Source organism: Hyla sarda, chromosome 5 (assembly GCF_029499605.1).
Source record: "Hyla sarda isolate aHylSar1 chromosome 5, aHylSar1.hap1, whole genome shotgun sequence".
In the NCBI taxonomy this organism is placed as follows: domain Eukaryota; kingdom Metazoa; phylum Chordata; class Amphibia; order Anura; family Hylidae; genus Hyla; species Hyla sarda.
Genome location: NC_079193.1, coordinates 150059309 through 150085855, shown reverse-complemented (window position 1 = coordinate 150085855; position 26547 = coordinate 150059309). Strand labels below are relative to the sequence as shown.

General features: G+C 45.9%; 2 protein-coding genes across 2 annotated transcripts in view; one reads left to right on the top strand and one right to left on the bottom strand.

Annotated features, from left to right (window-relative positions):
* MPLKIP (M-phase specific PLK1 interacting protein) overlaps positions 1–15060 on the top strand; it is a 98971-nt gene extending 83911 nt beyond the window's left edge. Inside the window, exon 5 of the mRNA XM_056520504.1 lies at positions 14994–15060. The gene's annotated coding sequence lies outside the window, so the exon portion shown is untranslated. The remainder of the gene's footprint in view (positions 1–14993) is intronic.
* CDK13 (cyclin dependent kinase 13) overlaps positions 1–26547 on the bottom strand; it is a 78105-nt gene that overhangs the window by 41662 nt on the left and 9896 nt on the right. The window contains exons 2-4 of the mRNA XM_056520498.1: positions 16531–17106; positions 14990–15154; positions 6394–6533 (exon numbers count right to left, since the gene is read on the bottom strand). Coding sequence (XP_056376473.1) covers positions 6394–6533; positions 14990–15154; positions 16531–17106 — 881 coding nt within the window. The remainder of the gene's footprint in view (positions 1–6393; positions 6534–14989; positions 15155–16530; positions 17107–26547) is intronic.

The window sequence follows — 26547 nt, the reverse complement described above, 5'->3', positions numbered from 1 at the left end:
TGAGCAGGTCCGGACGGAGCGGAAGGCGCAGTGGAGCGTCGTCCAGGAGCCTGACTACGTCGGCGTACCACGACCTTCGGGGCCAATCTGGAGCTACCAGAATGGCATGGACGTCCTCTGCCTTGAGCTTCCTCAGCACCCTGGGAAGGAGCGGAAGAGGAGGGAACAGATAGGGTAGGGCACACCCCGCCCAAAGAATCACTAGGGTGTCCACGGCCAGAGCCTGAGGGTTCCGGGACTTGGACACAAAAGGAAGGATCTTCCAATTGTGCTGGGACGCGAAGAGGTCCACGTCCGGAATGCCCCAGAGGTCGCAGAGTTGCGCGGAGATCTCTAGAAGTAGAGACCACTCACCGGGGACGGGTGAGGACCGACTGAGGAAGTCCGCTTCCCAGTTGACCACTCCCGGAACGTGAATCGCCGAAATGGCCGGAACCTTGCTTTCCGACCAAGTGAGAATCTTGGTCACCTCGGCCATGGCTGCCGAGCTGCGAGTGCCACCCTGTAGATTTATGTACGCCACGGCCGTGGCGTTGTCCGACTGAACGCGGACAGGACGGGACTGAAGACGGTACTCCCAATGAAGAAGACAAGGAAGAATCGTAATTCCAATACGTTTATCGGAAGAAGGGTCTCCCGGGGAGACCAGAGTCCCTGAACCGTCCAATCCCTGAACACGCCGCCCCAGCCCGACAGGCTGGCATCCGTTGTAACAACCTGCGAGTGAAGGGGAAGAAACGACCGCCCTTGGAGAAGAAGGGGGGAGCGGAGTCACCAGAGTAGAGACTGACGGACCCTGCGAGGGAGAACAATCTGATGATCGAGGGACAGAGGAGACCTGTTCCATCGAGAGAGAATCGCCAGTTGAAGGGGGCGGTAATGAAACTGGGCAAAGGGTACAGCCTCCATAGTTGCCACCATCCGACCCAGGACTTCCATACAAGTGCAGATGGGGACTGAGACCTGGGTCCGAAGGGAGCGGACCCCCGACCGAAGCGCAAGACGTTCATCCGGCGATAGACAAATTCGGGAAGAGGCCGTGTCGAATCGAAGTCCCAGGAAGGAGGACTGACTTGTCCCGGTTGACCATCCACCCGAAGCGATCCAGAGTGTGGAGAGTGACGTCCAGATTCTCCAGAGTCTGGGCTCTGGTTGGAGCCTTGATGAGAAGGTCGTCCAGGTAGGGTATCAACGAGATCCCCTCGACCGTAACAGGCCCATCACTGGCGCAAGGATCTTTGCAAAGACCCGAGGAGCCGTGGCTAGACCAAAGGGGAGGGCTACGAATTGAAAGTGCCCCTCCGGAACCGCAAAGCGGAGGTACCGATGATGGCCTGGAAATATTGGCATATGGAGGTAGGCATCCTTGATGTCCACCGATGAATGGAACTCCCCTTGTTCCAGGGACGCCACCAACGAACGGAGAGATTCCATTCGGAAGTTGCGGATAAGAAGGTGACGGTTGAGACGCTTGAGGTCTAGGATTGGTCGCACAGAACAGTCCTTCTTGGGGACCACAAAAAGATTTGAATAGAAACCCCAAAACCGTTCCCCTGGAGGAACGGGAACAATAACCCCCTGGAGAAGCAGGGACTGGAGAGCCGCTCGAAATTGCTTTGCCAGAGGAGGAGACCGGGGGGCCTGGGATCGAAAAAAAGTGATCCCTTGGAAGGGAGGAGAATTCGATTCGGTAACCGTTGGACACCACGTCCCTGACCCAAGAGTCCTGAATGTGTGAAGTCCAGATGTCTCAAAAAAGCAAGAGACGACCTCCCACCCGAGAAGAAACCGCGGGTGGGGGCCTCACTTCATGCAGAAGTGGGTTTGCGGTTGCCTGATTTGGGCGCAAAACGGCCGGACCGGTTGGAGTCCGACTTCCAAGAAGGGCGTGCCGGGAACGAGGGAGCCTTCTTGTCCCGTGAGGGCGCCTGCCCGGACCCTTTGCTGGAGCCAGAGGTCCGAAAGGACCAAAAGGAAAAGGACTTCCTTTGGGAAGTAGGGCGAGCCTTATTTTGAGGTAACAAGGAACTCTTACCTCCCATTGCCTCAGAGATAATCTCATCAAGGCGTTTGCCAAAAAGACGGCCACCCGTAAAGGGAAGCTCAGTGAGAGACCTTTTGGAAGCGGCATCCTCATTCCAAGCTTTAAGCCACATAGAGCGGCGGAGAGCCGCTAGGTGACCCACAGCAAAGGCAGAAAGGGCTGACTGCATGGAAGCTGCGCACAGGAAGTCCCCAGCTTTAGAGCATTGGAGAGCCAGAGCAGATAGATCCTCTGGGGGGGATCCCGCTAAGATATCCTGATGGAGCTTTTGGCACCACTCCGACAGGGCCTTGGACACCCATGTCGAGGCGAAGATGGGAAGAAGAGAAGAGCCAGCTGCTTCAGAGGCAAACTTCGCTAAGTATTCTACCTTCTTGTCCGTGGGATCCTTGAAAGCAGCGGCATCTGCCAGAGGCAGTGTAGTTGCCTTAGAGATCCGGGAGATTGGTGGATCCACAGAGGGAGGGGAAACCACCTTAGTGACAAAGTCCTTGTCAAATGGATAACATTCTTGAATCGTCTTGATTCCCGGGAACCACTTGTCTGGAGGTTTCCATGCAGATTCCAGAATGTTGTCAAAGTCAGCGTGAGAGAAGAACCTTTGAGGTGCTGGCTAAGCACGATGAAAGGATACTCCTGGATTGACATCCGAAGATCCTGGGTCCTCTAAGTGAAAAGTGTCTCTTATGGCTGTCACCAATGAGTTCACCTTTGCAACTGAGTCCGAGCGGTCCTCGGAGTCAGATGCCGGCTCGGAAGCCTCGTCCACCAGGAGAATGTGAATGAGTAGAGGCAGTCCTGGAGGGGGGAGACCCTGACCGGGTATGCGGCTCTGGCGTGGCAGAGCGGCGACTCCGAGAACGTCCTCTGGAGGAGCGACGTTTGTGCCCAGATGACGGGGGGGGGGGGGGGAGGGGGGTTAGGGGGGCGAAGGGGAGCGCTCACATCTATCTGAAGACTCAATGGAAGAGTCAGACGAGGCACCCCTAGTACGCTTGTGAGAGCGTGAAGTATGTGGAGATGAGGAGCGGGTCCTCTCAGAGGCCCTGCGCAAGGAAGACCCCTTCATTCAAGGCGGACACCACTTGCCTGGAGGCCTCAGCCACCGAACGGGAGACTTGGGTCAAGTCAGCCATATACTGGGTCAGGGAAGAAACCCAGGCTGGTGGAGCGGCTGAATCCACCGGAACCGAAAGGGCATCCGGTGGTACCAGGGGGTCTGGGGGAGCAGTGGAGCAGGCAGGGCAAGTGGGCTCAGCAGAGCCAGACATCTTGAAATTATAGTGCTTACAGACAAAATAAGTCACTGAAGTTCCAGGTTTCTGTTTAGAGGGAGGAACAGCTCTGGGTTCGGACATAATGAGAAAATATAAACAGGAGCTTTCTCACCCTAGTCTGTGTCCCCTGGCAGCTGCAGTGAGGAGAACTCTGCTTCGTGCAGCTAGAGTGAAGGAAACAGGCCAGCCAATAGGAAGAGAGGGGCGAGCCTTAAGCAAGGCACTAACTAAATGGCCCCTTCTTACCGAAAATCTCGCCCACGGCACTGATTGGAGGCTGCTTCGTGCCTCAGAAGAGCTCCCAGCCCTGTGGGTGGAGCTATAGACTGCCGAGAAGAAGCTGTAATTGTGCCCGCTCCTTGTCCCATGCGCACATGTCAGCCGCATATGCGCTCGGGGAATAGAGCGTGTGGCCAATACGCCGGCAGATACTGCTGGAGAAAGTGAAAGTAAGCCGGCGCTGAGAGCGCCCGGCCCCTACCAGCGCAGCGGCTGACAGTCGCATATAAGGCGCTGCGGACATAGTCGCACGAAAAACACACACAGTGAAGTGCCCAATGTAAGACATATATTACATGCCCCCTCAGATGCCACTGCTCCCCCAGAATAAAAGTTCAGCCCCTGTATAAGCCTGGCCCATACCAGATCAGAGGCTGTCAGCCGCATATAAGGCGCTGCCGGCGAAGTGAAAGCAAGCCGGCGCTGAGAGCGCCCGGCCCCTACCAGCGCAGCGGCTGACAGTCGCATATAAGGCGCTGCGGACATAGTCGCACGAAAAACACACACACACAGTGAAGTGCCCAATGTAAGACATATATTACATGCCCCCTCAGATGCCACTGCTCCCCCAGAATAAAAGTTCAGCCCCTGTAAAAGCCAGCCCCATAACCTGAAAGGTGGGCCAAAAACAGGGGGTCTCCAGAGGTTGCAAGTCCGAACCTATGGAGAAAAAGGGAGGAAGTACTTACCTCAGTCAGAAGAACTTACCTGATGGAGTCTTCAGTGAAGTCTTCAGTCAGATTTAGCTACCTGCATCACGCCTGGCTGCTATGCGCGAGCGAGGCGAGCAGGGAAATAGGACGACCCGGACCCATGAGGTACCAACCCAGGCGCTGACCGTTGGCGAGGGGGGGGGGGTGAACAGCGCATATACACAATGGGGGATTCATCAATCTATATAGAGACATTTTAGGTGTATTTTCTTGCGCAAGGATATTTCCTGCGTTCTTTTTGTGCGTCTTTTTTGGTGGAACTTTTTCTAAAGATGTCACCCTTCAGGTGTACCGTAGAGCCCTTTTTCCTGTAGACATGAATTTATTAACTGCGTCTTTTTTTTTGCGCAAAAAAAGGACGCAAGTGTCATTTTCTTGCGCAAATATACACCACCTCCGAGCACACGTACAAGTCTGCCTTATATTTTTTTTTCCCCCAAGAGCTGAGATGGGCTGGATTCTATTACTGCACATGATTCACAGAGACCAGTGTGTAAGTTTAGTAAATTTTGTGCAGCTAAATTACAAATACACACAGCAGAAAGGGGTAAAAAAAAAAAAAAAGCTCTACCATACACTGATGTTGATGAATCCCCTCCAATGTCTGTGCGCCCTTACTCGCAATGGGGAAACAGGGAACCGGAGTCCCTGAGTCCCCACCTGAAAACAAAAAAGAAAAGGGAATAAAAAACTAACATGTCCCTATACTAGGAAAACAAAAAATCAGAAGACCTGGTTGGGAGAATTTCAGACCATGTCCACCTCCTTCAGACACTAAGCTTAAACTGATTAGCTCAGAGCCTGAAGGCGGGTATATCCTGCTGGGAGGAGCAACTTTTTTTTTTTTTTTTTTTTTTACCATAGTGTCACACCTCCTAGAAACAGCAGCATACACCCACAGTCTGTGTCCCCCAATGGAGCCAATAGAGAAAGTATTTTACTCGCAGAGCATCGCACCAGCCGCCGCGATGCTGCTGATAGAATACGGCTGGTGCGATGCTCTGCGAGTGAAATACTATTCACAGATAGCGCTGCATTAATATGCGCGGGGGGGGGGGGGGTATATATTGATAATTGCACCTGCGGGGGGTATATAATTATAAATGCGCCTGCAGGGGGTCACATATTTTATTTTTATACAATATATATATATATATATATATATATATATATATATATATATACACACACACACACATATATACACACTGCGGGGTATATATTTTTGTGCTGGCGGGGGTTATATCTTTATAAGTGCGCTGGGGGGCTAGATATATATCTTGCCCCCCCACAGAGCTTTTAATATACATTGTCCATTTTAAAATCCCTGCAGGGAGCCCTGATGGCTCCTCAGTACGGGCCATTCAGAGCTCCCTGTGGGGAATTTAAAAATTAAAGTAAAATACATTGTGTACATCGCAGGGTTGCGGACCATGCCGCCCGCTCCCCTGCTTAATAACTTCTGATCGGGTCTCAGAAGTGAGACCCGGTGCGATCAATCCCTCAGCCCCTGTACTACCACCCCCATGATGGAAAAGAGTCTGATCCATGATGGGGATAGTAGTACAAACACTAATGTAGTCCCCCCAAGCCAACGGTCCCGCAGCTGGGGAACTACTACTCCCATAATGGAACAGACTTGTTTCCATGATGGGAGTAGTAGTAGTCCCACAACACTGTAGGAGTCTGCTGATGTCACCTCTTCTGAGCATGCTCAGATGTAATTACGGATATTTTAAACCCGGGTGCAAACGGATGACATTAAAGGTTCATCCGTTTGCCATAGACTTCAATGTTAAAATTATGATGTCCGTGTTTTCTTCGTTTTTTTTCACGGAAGAAAAAATACTGCATGTGCCGTTTTTTCTTCCATGAAAAAAAAAAACGGAAAGGAGTGCAGACGGGTGAACAGGGATGTAAACGGATTGTAAAAAAATCCCATTGACATGAATGGGATTTTTTTTAAAACAGTTTTTAATCCCTTTACAGTCTGCAAAAACGGAACTGAAACGGGGATAAAAGAAAGGGGGAAAACGGCCGTGTGAACGCACCCTTAGATTTTGAATTATATTTTTCTTACCAGTGTCTTTGTCTCTGGCTTTGTACACCTGTCCATAGGTGCCTTCCCCAATGATTCCAATAATATCAAATTTGTCCACACAACGCTTGCCCCAGTCTATTTCATTTTCATGGATTTCTCCACAGCGAGGACCACAGATCCTATAAGATAGTTGAAAAGCAAGAAACAAAAAAAAATTTATCATAGCCTTCCCAACCAAATAGCTTGTGAAGAGGGGGGGGGGGGGGGGGGGGGGTCTTCCACAGCCGGTCACACATCTCTCTCCCGAGCTGCAGAGCATAGCGCCTACAGCCAGGGGAACTGAAAGTGCTGCCCCCCAATCACCACTGCGGCCAGTGATTGGTTGAGTGAAGATGTCTGTAAAGCAGACTATCAGAGAAAAACGGCCAGAGGTGGGGCGCCCCAATACTGGAGGGAGTGACCGAAGGGGAGATTGAGTGTTATTTTTGTACTCAGCCGAAGGAGAATAGTTAGTTTATATTTTCCACTGAACAACCCCTTTAACCTGTTGGGGACGGAGGGCTTAGCTGTACGCCCTCTGTCCACTCCCTTTCTATAACACGGGGCCACAGCAGGTCGGGCCTGGCCTCTAACAACACCCGGGACCGTGGCTAATAGCGCGTGGCACTGATCGCTGCATCCCAAACAGCAGGAGGGTCCCCTACCTTCCTCCTCGCTGTTCGATCGCCGAATGACTGCTCAGTGCCTGAGATCCAGGCATGAGCAGTCAAGCGGCAGAATCATTGATCAATGGTTTCCTATGAGAAACCATTGATCAATGTAAAAGATCAGTGTGTGCAGTGTTATAGCCCCCTATGGGAGCTATAACACTGCAAGAAAAAAAAAAAGAAAAAAAGTGAATAAAGATCATTTAACCCCTTCCCTAATAAAAGTTTTAATCACCACCCCTTTTCCCATAAAAAAATAAAAAAAAGTGTAAATAAAAATAAACATATATGATATCGCACTGTGCAGAAATGTCCAAATTATAAAAATATATATCATTAGTTAAACCACACGGTCAATGGCGTACGCGCAAAAAAGAAAAATCCAAAACAGCGTATTTCTGGTCACTTTTTATATAATGAAAAAAAAAAAAAATGAATAAAGCGCCATCAAAAAGTCCGATCAATACAAAAATTGTACCGCTAAAAACTTCAGCTCCCGGCGCAAAAAAATGGCCCTGTACGCGGAAAAATAAAAAAGTTATAGGGGACAAAATGACAATTTTAAACATATACATTTTCATGCATGTAGTTATGATTTTTACCAGAAGTACGACAAAATCAAACCTATCATTATAATCATATGGACCTACAGAAAAAAAGATAAGGTGTCATTTTTACCGAAAAATTTACTGCGTAAAAACTGAAGCCCCCAAAAGTTACAAAATGGCATTTTCTCTTCAATTTTGTCGCACAATTATTTTTTTTCCCGTTTCGCCGTAGATTTTAAGTAGAATTGGTGGTGCAAAAAATAAGACGTCATATGGATTTTTAGGTGCAAAATTGAAAGGGTTATGATTTTTAAAAGGTAAGGAGGGGGAAAAAAAAAAAGTGCAAAAACTGAAAAAACCCTCCGCCCCCAAGGGGTTAATATGTGCAGGTCACAGTGGCAAAAAGGAGATTTTTTTTAACACTTACCGTAAAATCTCTCTCTCGAAGGATCCAATGGGGGACACAGACCGTGGGTGTATGCTGCTGTCTCTAGGAGGTATGACACTATGGCAACAAAGAAGTCGGCTCCTCCCAGCAGGATATACCCAGGCCCTGAGCTAATCAGTTTTAGTACCAGAGCAATAGGAGAGGACCGACAGGTCAAGGGAAAAAAACACGAACTGTCCGAGAACCAGAAGAAAAAAGATATAATTGAACACACCCTCAGACAGAGAACCAAAGAGAAAACCAAAAGGCCGGGAGCTGTGTCCCCCAATGGATCCTTCGAGAAAGAGATTTTACGGTAAGTGTTAAAAAAAATCTCCTTTTCTCTATCGGCTCCATTGGGGGACATAGACCGTGGGACGTACCAAAGCCGTCCCTTGGGTGGGCAGATAGTCAGGCAGACGGCTGTTCCACTGCCGCCTGCAGCAGTTTACGGCCCAGACTAGCATCAGCCAACGCGAAGGTATGAACCGGGTAGAACCTCGAGAAAATGCGCAAAGACAAGTAGTCGCCTTGCAATCTGCGAGGCCGAGGCTTGTTCTGGAGAGCCCAGGATGCCCCAACAGAAACAGGTAGAATGAGCCACAACCCTGAAGAGAGGAGTCTTCCCCCTACAGCGATAGGCTTCCGAAATGGCAGACCGGATCCACAGAGAAGTGGTGGCCTTGGAAGCAGGTTGTTCCTTACGACGACCTTCCGAAAGGACGAAAAAGAAAATCGCACTGACGAAACGAAGAAGAGATAGAGAGAGGTAATACCCAACAGCCCAAACCACATCCAGTTTGTGGAGTAAATGCTCCCTAGAATGAGAAGGAGTGGGACAAAAGGACGGAAGAACAATGTCCTCATTGAGATGAAAGGCCTAAACAACCTTAGGCAAAAAGGAAGGATCTGGCCGGAAGACAACCTTGTCCTGGTGAAGCACCAGAAACGGAGAACGGCAGGAGAGAGCTGCCAATTCAGACACTCTCCGAATGGAGGCGATAACAACAAGAAAACGCCACTTTCCAAGAAAGGAGGCTCAGGGACACCTCCCCAAGGGGTTCGAAAGGTTCACCTTGGAGTACCCCCAGAACCAGATTCAAGTCCCAAGGGGGAGAAGTTGACCAATAAGGAGGGACAGCATGCGCCACTCCTTGAAGGAAGGTCCGGACATGTGAATTAGAAGCTAGAGGACGCTGGAAAATAATAGAAAGGGAACTGAAAGACAACCCCAGTTCCAATCCCGACTGCAAGAAAGAGAGAAGACGGGAAACCGAAAAAGGTAACAGGACACGACCTGAGCTTCACACCAACTAAAATAAGACCGCCAGGTACGGTGGTAAATTTGCCGAGGAGGACAAGCGAGCCCTGAGCATGGTGCGAATGACTTGGGAAGAGAAACCGTGGCTCTCGAAACCGCCGTCTCGACCGCCATGCCGTCAAAGCAGAGATGGTAATAGGGGTGGCGCAGGAGACCTGAGATAGGAGGTCTGGACGATAGGGAAGGCGCAACGTTAAGTCGTTCAGGAGCCTGACCATGACGACTTACCACGCCGGCTGGGCCACTAGAATGGCGGAAACATCCCACTGAGAGTTTCCTCACAACCCTGAAAAGAGAAGAAAGGGAGGAAACAGATAAGGTAGGGCAAAGCCCGACCACCAAATAGACAAGGTAGGGCAAGGCTCGACCAAGAGAGAGGAACGTTCGGTTGTGGCGGGACAAGCATAGATCCACGCCTGGAGCGCCCTAGGGGTTGCAGATCACAGCAAACACCCCTGGATGTAGGGACCAGTGGCCTGGACGACTGAGGACCGGCCTAGAAGATCACATCCCAGGGAGGGCCAGACTGAAGATAACTGAGATGGCTGGAAACCTGAGTTCCGCCCAGGAGGTAAATTACCAAGAAGCAAGCAAAGAAAGAATTGCCCTAGGCCCCAAAATGTTGAAGGGGAAAAAGTTTCTCGGGTGGCCAAGACCCCAGACCGGGCAGTCCCTGAAAACACCTCCCCAGCCTGACAGACAGGCAGGGATGGACAGGAAGGGACACCCCCGAAAAAAAATGAGGGGAAAAAACGAAGCCACCATAGAAGGGACCAACAAGACTGACTAGAGAGAACGATCTTGCAGCCGAGAGACCTGTCACACCGGAAGAAAGTCACCAGTTGACGTGGTCGGTGATGAAACTGGGCAAATGGCACAGCCTCCACGGCCGCCGCCAATCGACCCAGGACATCCATGCAAAAGCGAATGGAAACTGGAGCAGGGAGCCGAAGGCATCAGACTCTTGAAAAGTGTCGAGTCGAAAGCAGGCAGAGGCCGCATCGAACTGGAGCCCCAGGAGAGTGGTTGGGCTTGTTCCAAATGACCATCCAACCGAAGTGAGACAAGGTCTGGAGGTTGAGACTAAGACTCTCCAGGATCTGGGTCCTGCTGGAGCTCAGATCAGGAGGTAGTCCAAATAAGGAATCACGGAAACAACTGTTGTCCGGGGAAAAAAAAGGCTTTCACAGGCGCCAGGACTTTGGTAAAGGTCCGCGGAGAAGTGGCCAGACCGAAATGGATAGCCACAATAGAAAATGACGGCTCTGCAGTTCCAGACGGAGGTACTACTGATGACCGGGAAACAATGAGATGAGGAGGCAGGCATCCTGATGTCCACCGAGGAACGAAAACTCCCCTTGAACCATGGACGCCAGCACCAAACGGAGAGACTCCATTCGGGATGGGAACGCAAGATGCTGGCTGAGATACTCGAGAACCAAGACTGGGCGACTTTCTTGGAGACCAGAGAGGTTGGAATAAACTTCGAAAACGTTCCCCTGAAGTTGCATGTCCAGGCATCCTGGCGGGTAAGAGGCGACCAACCACCCGAGAGAGGTCGACAGGTGAGGGGACCCTTCAGGCCGAGGAAGGCCTACAGGTACCTGATGTGGCCACCAAACGGCCGGAACGGATAGCCGACATCCGGGAGGAATGGGATCGGAAAGAGGAGCCCTCTTCCCATGAAGGCGGGACCCTCCGGAGGGCCGGTGTAGGGAGGGCCTCTCCAAGGCAGTCACACATAACGGGAGACCTGAGCCAAGTCGGATATAGACTGGGAGAGGAAGGGAACCTAGGCTGGAGGGGTGGCCGAACCCACCGGGTCTGGAAAAACAACTAGGGTAGAGTAGCAGGGGGTCTGGGGGAGCAGTGGAGCAGGCAGAACAAGTGATTCAGCAGAACCAGACAGTTTAGAGTTACAGTATTAACAGAGTAAAGGAGTGGCTAACACTCCAGTTAACTGTTTAGAGGGAGGCCGTTCTGGACCTCTCACCCCCAAGACTGTGTTCCATTTCACTGTGTTGCTGATGCAGTCTGCTTATCTTACTGTTTCACGTGCCTTGAGATCCCCATAGACCACAATGGGCCTACGGTATTTAAAAAATTAAACCACAACACTGTAACACTCTGTCCCACCCGGGACTCGAACCCGTGGTGGTCTGCAGGCTGTCAAAGAGGAGAAATGCCGGCCAATAGCAAATGAGGGGCGTGTTAGGAGCAGGGGGCACCGCTGATTGGCCCCTGCCACCAATTGCGCGCACAGCGTCGATTGATGTACAGTTCGCGCCCAGAGATGGGTGGGCAGAGCTAAAGCGCATCGGGCCGCCGAAGCATTAACAAGAAGTCAGTAATGGCGCCCGCTCCTTGCCCGAGTGCACATGCGAATGCATGTGCGCTCGCGGGGAACTGAGCGGACTAGACGCCACCGGCAGCAGCCGCTGCCAAAAGTGAAAGTAAACCGGCGCTCTGAGCACCAGCATAGAGAACGTCGCGGCTGTCAGCCGCTTCAATGTAAAAACACACAGACGTTCCACACACACACAGTATATATGAATAAAGTGTAGAGAATTGTGCCCCATCCAAACTGCCACTGCTCCCCCCAGTAATAAAGGACCCCCTGTCCCCATTAGACCCATGAGAAAAGTGGGCCAAAAACTGAGGGTCTCCAGCTGTTACAAATCTGCACCTAAGGAGAAAGGGAAATATACTCACCTCAGTCAGAAGAACTTACCTCATGAAGTCTTCCTATGAAGTCTTCAGCCAGCTTTTATCACCTGCATCATGCCGGGCTACCATGTGCGAGCGAGGCGAGCAAGGAGATAGGGTGACCCAGACCCATGTGGTACAACCCCAGGCGCTGACCTTTGGCGAGAGGGAATGCAAAGCGCATATACGCAATGTCTGTGCCCCCTTACTCGCAATGATGAAACAGTGAGCCACAGTTCCTTAGTCCCCACCTGAAAACATGAAAGAAAATGGAATAAAAAAAACTAAACACATTCCCTAACTAGGAAAATAAAACATAAGACCTGGTCTGGAGAAATCCACCTCCTTTAGACACTAAGCTTAAACTGATTAGCTCAGGGCCTGGAGGCGGGTATATCCTGCTGGGGGGAGCAGACTTCTTTGTTGCCATAGTGTCATACCTCCTAGAGACAGCCGCATACACCCACGGTCTGTGTCCCCCAATGGAGCCGATAGAGAAAGATTATTTCCCATCAACACACAAGCACATAAATCATGGTCAAAAAAAATCATGCCTACATCATCACAGCAGGAGCCATTATTCGACATCTTTATCAAATTATTTTTAATTGAAAGCATTGTAGAAGTAAACATCTTCGTAGTGAAAAGGGGCCTGGAACAAGTATAAAAGGTATCCAAATATGTGGAGAAACTGCTCTAAATGAATGACTATAGCATATTTAAAAAAAAAAAAAAAAAAAAAAAAAAAAAAAAATTATTTTTTTTATTGTTTTTGGGAGGCCACGGGTCATATTTAACAAATATAAGAAAGAAACTCTTGGCACATGACCGAAATGCTACTCAGCACTCTATCCCCTTAAGAACTCAGCGTTTCAGTTTTTGCATTTTCGTTTTTTCTCCTTACCTTTAAAAAATCATAACCCTTTCAATTTTCCACCTAAAAATCCATTTCATAGCTTATTTTTTGCGCCACCAATTCTACTTTGCAGTGACAATTTTACCCAAAAATCCACGGCGAAACAAAAAAATATATATATCATTGTGCGACAAAATTGAAGAAAAAAACGCAATTTTGTAACTTTTGGGGGCTTCCGTTTCTGTGCAGTGCATTTTTTGGTAGAAATGACCTTATCTTTATTTTGTAGGTCCATACGGTTAAAATGATACCCTACTTATATAGGTTTGATTTTGTCATACTTCTGGGGAAAAAAAAATCATAACTACATGCAGGAAAATTTATAGGTTTAAAAATGTCATCTTCTGACCCCTATAACTTTTTTACTTTTCCACAGTTTGAGGGCTCATTTTTTGCGCCGTGATCTGAAGTTTTTATTGGTACAATTTTTTGTTTTGATCTGACTTTTTATTCATTTAATGGTATAAAAAGTGACCAAAATGACACTATTTTTGACTTTGGAATTTTTTTTATGTGTACGCCATTGACTGTGCGGATTAATGATATAATTTTATAGTTCGTCCATTTACGCACGCGGTGATACCACATATGTTTATTTACACTTTTTTTTAATGGGAAAAGGGGGCGATTCAAACTTATTAGGGAAAGGGTTAAATCACATGAACCTTTTTTTTATGCAGTGTTATAGCTCCCATAGGGGGCTATAACACTGCACACACTGATCACTGGCATGTATTAAGATGCCATTGATCAGCTTTATCGGCGCTTGACTGCTCCTGCCTGGATCTCAGACACGGAGCAGTCATTCGCCGATCGGACACCAAGGAGGCAGGTAGGGATCCTCCCGGTGTCCTGTAAGCTTTTCGGGATGCCGCGATTTCGCAGCAGTCCCGAACCGCCCGACTGAGCTGCCGAGTTACTTTCACTTTCAATTCAGACGCGGCGGTCAACTTTGATTGCCGCGTCTGAAGGGTTAATACAGGGCATCACCGCGATCGGTGATGTCCTGTATTAGCTACGGGACCCGGCCGTTGATGGCCACTGGGACCGACCCGATATGACATGGGGTCACCGCGGAGTTATGTTATTTCGCAGGAGCCGGCTCAGGACGTAAATATACGTCCTGCGTCATTAAGGGGCTGAAGGGGTTGTTCAGCGAAAGAAAACCTGTGTATGGTGCCACAAAGTATAATAAAGCAACTTACTAAGATAACATTATAAGCCATGGGTCACAGATCTTGCCATATCAGCTCTGTTCTCTCCCTTGTAGTTGCGATCACGTAACTTAGTTCCCGTCCCTGCTCCTCTTTTCCACCTGTCTGCTCAGGGACAGACCAGTTACATGAAGATGGGAACTCCTATTACTGCTGATTAGATTTTGAAGTAAAAAGAAGCTTCTCTAAGTCACAGTAGTTCCATCAGAACAGGCTCCCCGCTGTCTTATGAGAAACACTTCCTGATGTTAAAATCTGATAAGTAATATGGGCTCCCTTCTTTACACATAAATGGTCTGGTCCTCAGCAAACAGGAGAGGATGGGGAAGAAGGGATGAGAGCTCTTTGGCTTATTGGTGTGACATCCCGTCACACACTCTATAAACAGACAGCTCAGCTGATATGGAGAGATCTCTGCACTATGGCTAATAACATATTACCGCACGCTCCTCGCTGTCTGTGTCACTCCCTGACCTGCATGTGTCTCTCTGCAACTGAAGAATAAAGATTCCCAGGTTTATGTTTTTTTTAATAACATATTGATACGTTGGTTTATTATACTTCTAATGTGCCCATACCTGTCCAGTGCTTGTCCGTGCACAAATACCATTTCAGCCAATTTGAGCTTTAGAAAACGTATCTGTGCATCGAAGGCACCAGTCGTGAGGTGAACGCGGCTTTACAGTTAGATTCTCTTTATGAAATCTGAGCTGTGATTATTTGTTTTAAGCAGCAAAGAGAATCGTACTGTGAGCAAGCTTGATAAATCGTCCCCAATATAGTGATTTTCTCTTACTTAGGCCTCTTTCTGTTCTTCAATTGCATTTTCTTCCCCTCTGGGCTACAAGACATATCCCCACTTCCAGGAAGGATAGATGGGAGAGGCAAGTCCGAAAGCAAGTGTCGAAGTTTTCGCTCCATCTCCTTCTTGACAGACCTTCCTGGGATACAGCCTCTGAAACTAGAAGACAATAGAAAAAATAAAAATAAATCAGAAGAAATAAACTTATGTTGACATAATGGTATTGATATGGCAAAGCGCAACACAAGGTGCAAACCATGCTGCTGTACACAGCACACTGCCAACAGTAGTAAAAACCTAGTTTACTAGTAATTAACACCTTTTTTCCCCAGGTAGTCAAAACTGTAGGCGAGACCAGTGCAAAGAAAAAGTCGACCAGTTGCCCACAGCAACCCATTCAATTTCTTCATTTTTTAAAAAGGCCTATGTAAAATAAAAGGAATCTGATTGGTTTCAATGGGCAACTGATACTGGTTTCAATGGGCAACATTTCTTCTGCACAAGTCTTTATTAATCTCCCCCTGTATGTGTAAATGGATTTATAAAAAGGGAGGGGAATGTACCAAGCTTCTGGATTTCCACATGCAAATTGACTTGCAGAATATCAATTTTAAAATAATTATTGCAGATTTTCTCTATGAAAATGCTTTTTACGGTATATCCACATGTACCACGTTTGTACATCTGACACTGATTCATACAGCATTAAGTCAACAAACATATAACGAGCAAATGTACCTTACACTGCATTTTTTACAGTTTTTTTTTTTAACTAGAACCTGCTCTATAGAAAAGCGAAGAGGTCTGTGCTATTCCATGCAAAATGAAAACCTTAAATGGAAAAGACCCAAGCGGAGGCCAAATTACTCTTTGGGCAACCAATGATTGATTGAGGGTTAAGGATACATTTGTCATGTGTGTCATAAGATTTCCCAATGAGTCAGGGTGCTATGAAAATAAAAAGAAAGCAAACTCACCTGACTCCCTACCACTATCATGCTCATGGCTGCTGGTCCTTACCGCTGCTTTCTGTGAAGTCATCCCGCAGGAATTGCCTGCTCACCCACTCAGTAGCCTAAGGCAGGTCATCACTGTGCCCAGTGACTAAGTGATCAGTTGATGAGGTGATGACACATCACAGAAACCAGTGGTGACTAGCGGATATAGGTGCAATCACAAAAGCAGTGGAAGGGCATCAGGCGGTGAGTAAGTTTTATTATAAATTATTTTTTTTTTTTTACTTAGCACCCTGACTCACTATTTATCCCCAATGAAGTAAAAGTTAAAACAAAAACACTTGGTGGCATGGGTAAGATATGATCAGAGACGTTTAAAAAGATGATCGAAAACTGTTAATCCCCCTCCCCAGACACCTATAAGCTAACCTGTGTATAGATGATAAGTTACTATGCAAAAGCCCCTTTAATGCTGCCTGCTGTCCACAAAGATACCGGTCTGTCTACTTTGTGCAGCTTGTCCAAGGATGTGTGTAACTTTGTAATTAACTGTTTATGTTCAGAAATTCTATAACTTGCCTGGCATCACTGGAGAGGATAATGGGAAGAGGTAGCCCTAAAAGAGTTGCTGGCGATGACTCCAAACTTTTCGCCTTCTCAGTGCTTGCTGATGCAGCCTTTTGGACTTTACTTTTCTCTTTTTGACTTGATGCATCCTCCTTAACAATGTCCACCTTGACTGGCTTTCCACTTGTCTTGGCTGCTTTATCTGAATTTGAGTTACTATCCACAGCTGATGTCTGGGCCGATGCTTTTACTCTACCTTTGTCACTTTTTGCAGTAGGAGACTGAACACTGTCCGCTTTTGTTTTCTTTTGCTCCTTGTAATTGTTTGCTTGTTGGGCATTATTGGCAGCATCTGAATGCCCTTTGGTAGGGGTGGAAGTGCTGGAAGCCTTTGCTAGGGCTCTGGCAGCCTCAGCTTCCCTAGCTTTTTTGTTCTTATTTAGTTCTGCAGCTAAACTGCTCTTTAGCGTGAGAGTACTTGGTGAAATGCTAGACTGTCTGCTTCTGGACCTCGAAACTCTATGGCGACTTCGAGAACGAGAGCGCCGTGCCTTGTAAGGACTTCTGCTCCGTGATCTTGCATTACGCCTGAAGGAGAGGAAGAAAATAAATAAATAAATCAAGCCTAATATGTTTACGAGGACGCAATTGATCCATGATATAGACATTATTTACAGCACTTTCTTAAAAGGGTATCTGCACCATTATGCTAATTTCTGTCTAATACCGAGATGGGGCATCAGTGGGTGCTGTGACCACTTACTGATCATTAGAATGAAGGGGCATGCATGTAACATTGAGAACATGACAGAACTTGAAGATATGGAAATCTGAAGTGTAATATTCCCTAAAAAGCACAGCAGGCCCCTTTGTTTTACAATAACAGGGATTCTTAGTGCCCACATCTCCACCAAAACCAACACTTTAAAAATCTACAGTCTAGGTTTTAGCAGCAAACTCTTCTTGTCCAACTCTGGTTCCAAAACACTCATGTTGTATCAAAGGGAATAAATCCTGTAAATTATATGCAATGTAAAAATATATTCAGTAACATCTATGTCAATAAGCTTTGATGAAAACACTGATAACCAGAATAAGCAGCTAAATTATTTACCTGTTTTCTCTCTCTGACCCAGATTATTCTATGACTAAGCCTAACAAAGTGAGTATTATGCAAACACACTACATTATACAACCACAGCTAATTGCCGAGCACTTGGCCTGTCCTATATATTACACATTAGATGGTAGCTAGCGAACATTAAGTATAATTCTATAACTACATTATAAATATATTATTTGCTCTGTGTGACCATGTAATATATTATAGGAAGAAACCTGCAGATAAGACTAAGCTGTCACTTTATTTTCACCAGTGATATTCTAGATGAAGTCCGTGAGTACATAGAGAAGCAGCTGTCACAAGCATTGGTCTTCGTGACCACTGAATTTGGCAGCTGGCTTAACCCCTTAAGGACCAAGCCCGTTTTGACCTTAACCCCTTGGGGACGGAGGATTTTCCCGTTTTTGCACGTTAGTTTTTTCCTCCTTACCTTTTAAAAATCATAACTCAATTTTGCAACAAAAAATCCATATGATGGCTAATTTCTTGCACCACCAATTCTACTTTGTAGTGACATCAATCATTTTACCCAAAAATCTAAGGCGAAACGGAAAAAAAAAAATTGTGCGACAAAATTTTTGAAAAAATGCCATTTTGTAAATTTTGGGGGCTTCCCTTTCTACGCAGTACATTTTTCAGTAAAAATTACACTTTATCTTTGTTCTGTAGGTCCATACGGTTAAAATGATACCCTACTTATATCGGTTTGATTTTGTCGCACTTCAGGAAAAAAATCATAACTACATGCAGGAAAATGTATACGTTTAAAATTGTCATCTTCTGACCCCTATAACTTTTTTATTTTTCTGCGTACGAGTTGGTATGAGGGCTTATTTTTTGCACCATGATGTGAAGTTTATAGCAGTATTAATCCGACTTTTTGATCACTTTTTATTCATTTTTTCATGATATAAAAAGTGACCAAAAAACACACTATTTTGGACTTTTGAATTTTTTGCGTGTATGCCGTTGACCGTGCAATTTAATTAACAATATATTTTTATAATTCGGACATTTCCGCACGCGACGATACCACATGCTTATTTTTACAGTTTTTTTTTATTTATTTATTTTTATGGGAAATAAATAAGCGATTCAAACTTTTATTAGGGATCGACCGATATCCGTTTTTTTTAGGACCGATACCGATAATCGGTGGAGGTTAGGGCCGATAGGCGATAACTTATACCGATATTCCGGTATAAGTTATCGGCTATTTATCCCCCCGCAACACCGCTGCAGATCACTGATTTAAAGCGGGCGCTTTAAATCAATGCACTGCAGTGGCTTTTGCAGTGCCACAGGCCGCCGCCGCTGCCACCCGCTTCTCTCCCCCTGCCTGTCCGGGGGTCCTGAGACCTATCACCACCACCGCTCACCCCCCCCCACCCCCGCACCGCGACCGCCCCCCCGCACCGGCCCCATTGCCTCCCCCATCCCCGGTTTTATAATTACCTGTTCCCGGGGTCCACTCCACATCTGGCTCCGGTGGCGTCCTCCTGAACTGTCACTGTGCGCACTGACGGTGACGTCACGTCGCGCACATCACTGCGCACAGCTTAACGCAGGACGCAGCAGGAGCAAGAAGTAGCGTGGGCTCCGGGAACAGGTAATTATAAAACCGGGGATGGGGGAGGAAATGGGGGCGGTGCGGTGGGGGTTGCGGGCGGGGCATTATCGGCAAGGTAATTGCCGATACCGATAATGCCCAAAATTGTGATTATCGGCCGATAATATCGGCCATACCGATAATCGGTCAATCCCTATTAGGGAAGGGGTTAAATGATCTTTATTCACTTTTTTTTTCAATGTTATAGCTCCCATAGGGACCTATAACACTGCACACAATGATCTTTTACATTGATCAATGGTTTCTCAAAGGAAACCATTGATCGATTATTCTGCAGCTTGACTGCTCATGCCTGGATCTCAGGCACTGAGCAGTCATTCGGTGATCGGACAGCGAGGAGGAAGATAGGAGCCCTCCAGCTGTCCTGTAAGCTGTTCAGGATGCCGCGACCCCGAGCAGCTCCCTGAGCTAACCAGCAATGTCTAACTTTCACTTTAGACGCGGCATTCAACTTTGAACGCTGTCTAAAGGGTTAATAGCGCACTGCACCACGATCAGGCACGGGTCCCGGCCGTTGTTAGAAAGGGAGTGGGCCGAGGGAATATAGGTCCGTCCCCAACAGGTTAAGGACCAGGCCAATTTTATTTTTGCGTTTTTGTTTTTTCCTCCTCGCCTTCTAAAATCCATAACTTTTATATTTCCATCTACAGACCCATATAAGGGCTTGTTTTTTGCGTGACCAATTGTACTTTGTAATGAAATCTCTCATTTTACGGCGAACCCAAAAAATTATTTTTCTTAGGTAGGAAATTTAAATAAAAACCACAATTTTGCACATTTTGGAGGGTTTCGTTTTCACACTGTACACTTTACAGTAAAAATGACATGTGTTCTTTATTCTGTGGGTCAATACGATTAAAATGATATCCATGGCTAGATACTTTAAAATTTTTGTACCGCTTTAAAAAAAAATCTAAAATTTTTTGTACAATACCAGTAATCTAAAAATCGCCCTATTTTGACCACCTATAACTTTTTCATTTTTCCGTATATAGGGCAGTATTGCGGATGTTGGCCGTTATCGGCAGGTCCCCGGCTGCTGCTAGCAGCCAGAACCTGCCGTGTATGACACTAGCACCGCTCCGATGCTCGCTGTCATACACAGGACGTAAATGTATGTCCTGGTGCGCTAAGTACTGCAGCATCAGGACGTACATTTACGTCCGTGGTCGTTAAGGGGTTAAAAGTAGTTCAACTGTTGTAAATGTGTAACATGTACAACCACATATATACCAAGATATACTAAGTGAAATAACTAAGGTCAATTTTACTAGACTGTAATCCTTAAAGGGGAGGTGAACAATTCAAAAGCATGACACCAGGATCATACAGTAGGGGGGAGGGGGACAAGGACGGAATTACACATTCCTTATAAGCCACAAATCTGTGATTCACTATAAACAGAGACATTTGCCATGGAGCAGCTGGCTGTACAGTACTCTAGAGATGAGCAAAGTTACAGTGATTCGATACGAACTTCTCGGCTCGGCGGTTGCTGACTAGAGATGAGCGAACTTACAGTAAATTCGATTCGTCACAAACTTCTCGGCTCGGCAGTTGATGACTTATCCTGCGTAAATTAGTTCAGCCTTCAGGTGCTCTGGTGGGCTGGAAAAGGTGGATACATTCCTAGGAAAGAGTCTCCTAGGACTGTATGCACCTTTTCCAGCCCACCGGAGCACCTGAAAGCTGAACTCATTTATGCAGGCTAAAGTCAGCAACTGCTGAGCCGAGAAGTTCGTGACGAATCGAATCACTGTAACTTTGCTCATCTTTAGTACTCTAGCTCTGTGTAATCCCGCCTAAAGTACAGTACAATAAATGGGCATTGCTATGTTGTAAAGGGATGGCGTATCATTAAAATATGTTGTGTCTAATAAATTGGGGGGGGATCCAAACTCTGGGACCACCATGAACCTGAGAATGATTTATAGCAAAGTAAAGTTATAAGTACACACTATAGTTCATGATAGGATAGAGTACTTAGACCAGTGTTTCCCCAACCAGGGTGCCATCAGCTGTTACAAAACTACAACTCCCAGCATGTCTGGACAGCCGAAGGCTGTTGTAGTTTTGTAGTTGTAGTTTTGTAAGGCTTATTGGGAGACTAATGTGAGTAATCACTCTGTATCCTTCATATGGAATATGATTGTGCTACAGAAGCAACAGCAAATAATAAAAAATATGCAAAGATTACATGTGAGCCAGGAAAGCAAAAAACAACAAAAACCACAACAACTACATTAATAAATCTGGTTGAAAAATCTTTCACATTTGCAGAGCTCAGTATTCCATCCTAGCCACTGAGCAGATTACTGGTAGCAGACTGGAGGCCTAAAGACAGTCCCATCACCAGCTATCCTTTATTTGCCTTCTCACCAGATGCTGACCTCTACTTGTCCTTCCCCACTTGTGCTGACCATCAGGCCTCATGCACATGGCTCAGAACAGTGTTTCCCAACCAGGGTGCCTCCAGCTGTCTCAAAACTACAACTCCCGGCATGCCTGGACAGCCTTCGGCTGTCCAGGCATGCTGGGAGTTGTAGTTTTGAAACAGCTGGAGGCACCCTGGTTGGGAAACACTGGCTCAGAAGCTGTATCATGGGACTCCACAAAGCTCTGTGTGCTGAACGTGCAAAGCTATTCATCAAAAAACAATGCTTCTAGGGGAGAAAACCTCCACACAAAAAAAAGTCAAAACAGACAGAAAAGAACCTCTGTAGAAAACCACAGGCATACAGAAGGTCATTTTGGAGTACCTGTATAGGTGTCCCACTACAGCATTGTCCAAAACAGTACTACACACATGTGCTGGTAGTGACCAGTCTGCAATCCTGTCCCACGACTGTTCCCACTACACCACAGCTACTATTGCTATGTGCATAGGGGGAATGTATGATGTAAGTCAGTGTAGGTGCACCGATTTTACATGCAGGTTTGGATGGTATAGTTGGAGTGTACATGCACCAAATTTATTAAATGGTGCAGGGTCTGTAATAAATATGGGGCTAGTACATGTTTTTGGGAAATTTCACCTCAGAACACCCCTTTGTACGTCCCCCTTCTCTTTGACTTTTGTGCAACTTGTGTGACTTGTTAAAAGCCAGGTCTGCTCTGGTGTGCGACAAATCTGCGACTTATGTTTAATGAAAAGTCACACGTTGTAAATCGCTGCAACGTCGCAGTCCTCGTGTACAACATTGTGCAGGTCGGCATACCACTAAAAGTCCCACAAGCAACATTTTTGCTACAAATACACACACACAAAAAACATGTGTAAATCCCTTGATAAATCCCCCCCCCCCCCCCCCCCTTACATAGTCTACACTGCTTTGTATCTAACCCATTAGGACCAGGCCTATTTTATTTTTTACATCTTTTCTTCAAAAAAAATCGTAACTTTTATATTTTCATCCACAGACTAGTATGGGGACTTGTTTTTTGCGTGACCAGTTGTCCTGCGTAAGGACATCACTCATTTTACCATAAAATGTATGGCGCAACCAAAAAAATACTATTTGTGTGGGGAAATTAAAACGAAAACCGCAATTTAGCAAATTTTGGAAGGTTTCGTTCTCACGCCGTACAATTTACAGTAAAAATGACATGTGTTTATTCTACGGGTCAATACGATTAAAATGATTATATACTTTTTTTTTTTAAATCGCAAACTTTTTAACCAAATTAGTATGTTTAAAATCCTTCTATTTTGACGACCTATAACTTTTTTATTTTTCCGTATAAGTAGCGGTATGAGGGCTCATTTTTTTGCGCCATGATCTGTACTTTTTATTGATACCACATTTGTGTTCATAAAACTTTTTTTTTTTAAACGCATTTTTTAAAACGCATTTTTTTTATTTTTATGTTCACGCCCTTGACCATACGGGATCAATAACATATTTTTATAGTTCGGACATTTATGCACGCGGCGATACCAAATATGTGTATTCAATTTTTTTTTTATTTACACTTTATGGGGGTAAAATGGGGAAAAAGGACATTTTATTGGGGGAGGGGATTTTTCAAATTTTTTTTTTACTTTTTATTTATTTTACTTTCATTTTTACACTTTAACCCCTTAACGACCAAGGACGTATATTTACGTCCTTGGCCGGCTCCCGCGATATAATGCGGGGTCACGCGGTGACCCTGCGTCATATCGGGTCAGTCCCGGCATGTATCTGATGCCGGGACCCGGGGCTAATAGCGTGCGGCAGCGATCGTGGTGCCGCGTGCTATTAACCCTTTAGACGCGGCGTTCAAAGTTTAACGCCACGTCTAAACCGAAAGTAAAACCTTCCCGGCTGCTCAGCGGGGCTGAAAATGCGGTGTCCCGATCCGCTGGGACACGAGCGGAGGTCCTCTTACCTGCCTCCGGCGTGTCACCTCAGCGATTGATTGCTCCAAGCCTGAGATTCAGGCTTGAGCAATCGGCCGCCGATTACCCTGATCACTGCAAAGCTATGGCTTTGCAGGGATCAGGGTAAAAGATCAGTGTGTGCCGTGTTATAGGTCCCTATGGGAGCTATAACACTGCAAAAAAAAAAAAAAAAAGTGTAAATAAAAAGTTAATAAATGTGATTTAACCCCTTCCTTAATAAAAGTTCAAATCACCCCCCTTTTCCCATAAAAAAATAAATAAAATAAAAACACCTTGTAAATAAAATAAAAAATAAACATATGTGGTATCGCCACGTGCGTAAATGTCAGAACTATAAAAATATATCATTAATTAAACCGCACGGTCAATGGCGTACGTGCAAAAAAATTCCAAAGTCCAAAATAACGTATTTTTGGTCGCTTTTTATATCATGAAAAAATGAATAAAAAGCGATCGAAAAGTCCGATCAATACAAAAATGGTACCGCTAAAGACATCAGATCACGGCGCAAAAAGAATGAGCCCTCATACCGCCCCATATGCGGAAAAATAAAAAAGTTACAGGGGTCAGAAGATGACAATTTTAAACATATAAATTTTTCTGCATGTAGTTATGATTTTTTACAGAAGTCCGACAAAATCAAACCGATATAAGTAGGGTATCATTTTAACCGTATGGACCTACAGAATAAAGAAAAGGTGTTATTTTTACCGAAAAATGTACTGCGTAAAAACGGAAGCCCCCAAAATTTACAAAATGGCGTTTTTTCTTCAATTTCGTCGCACAATGATTTTTTCTTTCCGTTTCACCGTAGATTTGTGGGTAAAATGACTGATGTCACTGCAAAGTAGAATTGGTGGCGTAAAAAATAAGCCATCATATGGATTTTTAGGTGCAAAATTGAAAGGGTTATGATTTTTAGAAGGTGAGGAGGAAAAAACGAAAGTGCAAAAACCGAAAAAAACGTGGTCCTTAAGGGGTTAATAGCCCCCTTAGGGGACTATCTAAGTTTGATTGCTAATACTGTTCAGTGCCATGTATAGGACACAATAATGTACTTAAAATTGAGCCCTATCTTTAAAGACGACTGGTCCATTCCCGACTTGTCAGGTCTAGTAAATATTTTAATTTCCAGTAGCAGAAAAACTTTTGTCGTGCCATTTAAATAAATTCTCAACTGTCCAAATGCAATGGTGTCCGCTCACCTCTGGAGGCAGATCCCCAACACACCTGTGCTGCCACGGACCCGCCGGTCCCGCCCCGGCTTCAACGTCGTATGAAAAGGAAGGATTGTCCGGCACCAGGTATGCTCTAAAAGGTCACTTTTTATTCATGCCATAGCAAGGAAACAGACATCACAGGACTGTAGCAAACTGTCTACACGTAGACGTTTAAGCTCAAGAGAGCGAAACGCGTCAGATTGCTACAGTCCTGTGATGTCTGTTTCCTTGCTATGGCATGAATAAAAAAAGTGACCCTTTTAGAGCATACCTGGTGCCGGACAATCCTTCCTATTCAAATTCTCAACTGTGGTATACTATGCACCCTGTCAAAGTGGCATGTTCAATTTGGGCTGCCCGTGGCACACTTGACTGACTGTCAGTTGGTAAAACCCAACTGTCATGATAGCCAAGGAATAAAAAAGTGGAATGAAACAATGCAGAGTTCTAATTTTAAGAAAAATGCTCCAGAAATGTTATCTACGTATTAGCAAAACAGACACGTCTAGAGAGCAGAGGCCCTCTTTAAAGTCTGTCATCAACAAAAACTTTTTATATAACGTAGATAATACCATTATATGTATATTTTTGTCCCAGCAGCTATTGCTTGTGTGTCTCTATGAGGAGTCCAAACACCGGAAATGAGGGGGGGGGGGGGAAGCAGGGCTCTGTGCACCGAGGACAAGCAGGGCTCTGTGCACTGAGGACAAGCAGGGCTCTGTGCACCGAGGACAAGCAGGGCTCTGTGCACCAAGGACAAGCAGGGCTCTGTGCACCAAGGACAAGCAGGGCTCTGTGCACCAAGGACAAGCAGGGCTCTGTGCACCAAGGACAAGCAGTGAGGCTCTGGGACATGCTATGGGCTCACCCATGAGGATGATTGACAAGCCCGGATCCTGCACACAGCCCTGCTTGTCCTGCCCTCTCTTCCTGTATTTGGACTCCTCACAGGCAATAGCTGTCGGGACAGCACTTTTACACCCATAAATACACATTTTTTTAACCAATGTATATTACAAATATACATATAATTGTAATTATCTACATTAAAGTTTTTGTTGACGACAGGTAACCTTTAGGGGAAAATGCTAGCTGCATTTGATGCTAAGAAATGCAGACGCTGTAAGCTAGCTGTTAGGGTATAAAAGCTAACTGTACCTTTCTGGAGCCGATTGTGATTGCCCCACTTCTAAAAGCCTTTTTATTTGTTAGATAAGTGTTAAGGAGGCGGGGCCCAGCCACTTAAGTGCCACAGTCTGGTATGCGTCCTTGCTCACCCCCTCCTCCTCAATTCACATACAAAACCCTGCAACTCAGTCAAGGAGAGGTTGAAAGATGAAGGTGAGCGAGTTGGCGTGCTAGGATATGGCACTTGAGCAGCTCAGCTCTGCCTCCTTGACACTTGTCTGAGAATTAAATAAGGTGATATTATAAGTTTGTTAACCACCATCAGATGCAGGAAAGGTACAAATATATTTTGTACCCTAACAGCAATCCAATGGTGTCTGCCACTGTTATATGGAAGCCATCTAAGAAGCACCACAATCCTGCCTTTGTTACTATTCCTATTTCACTTACACTCAACTGTACAGCTTATTCAGGTCATTTAAAGCAGCACACTGATCTGAATGAACAGCCTTTAACCCCTTAAGATAGCAGGGCGTACGGGTAT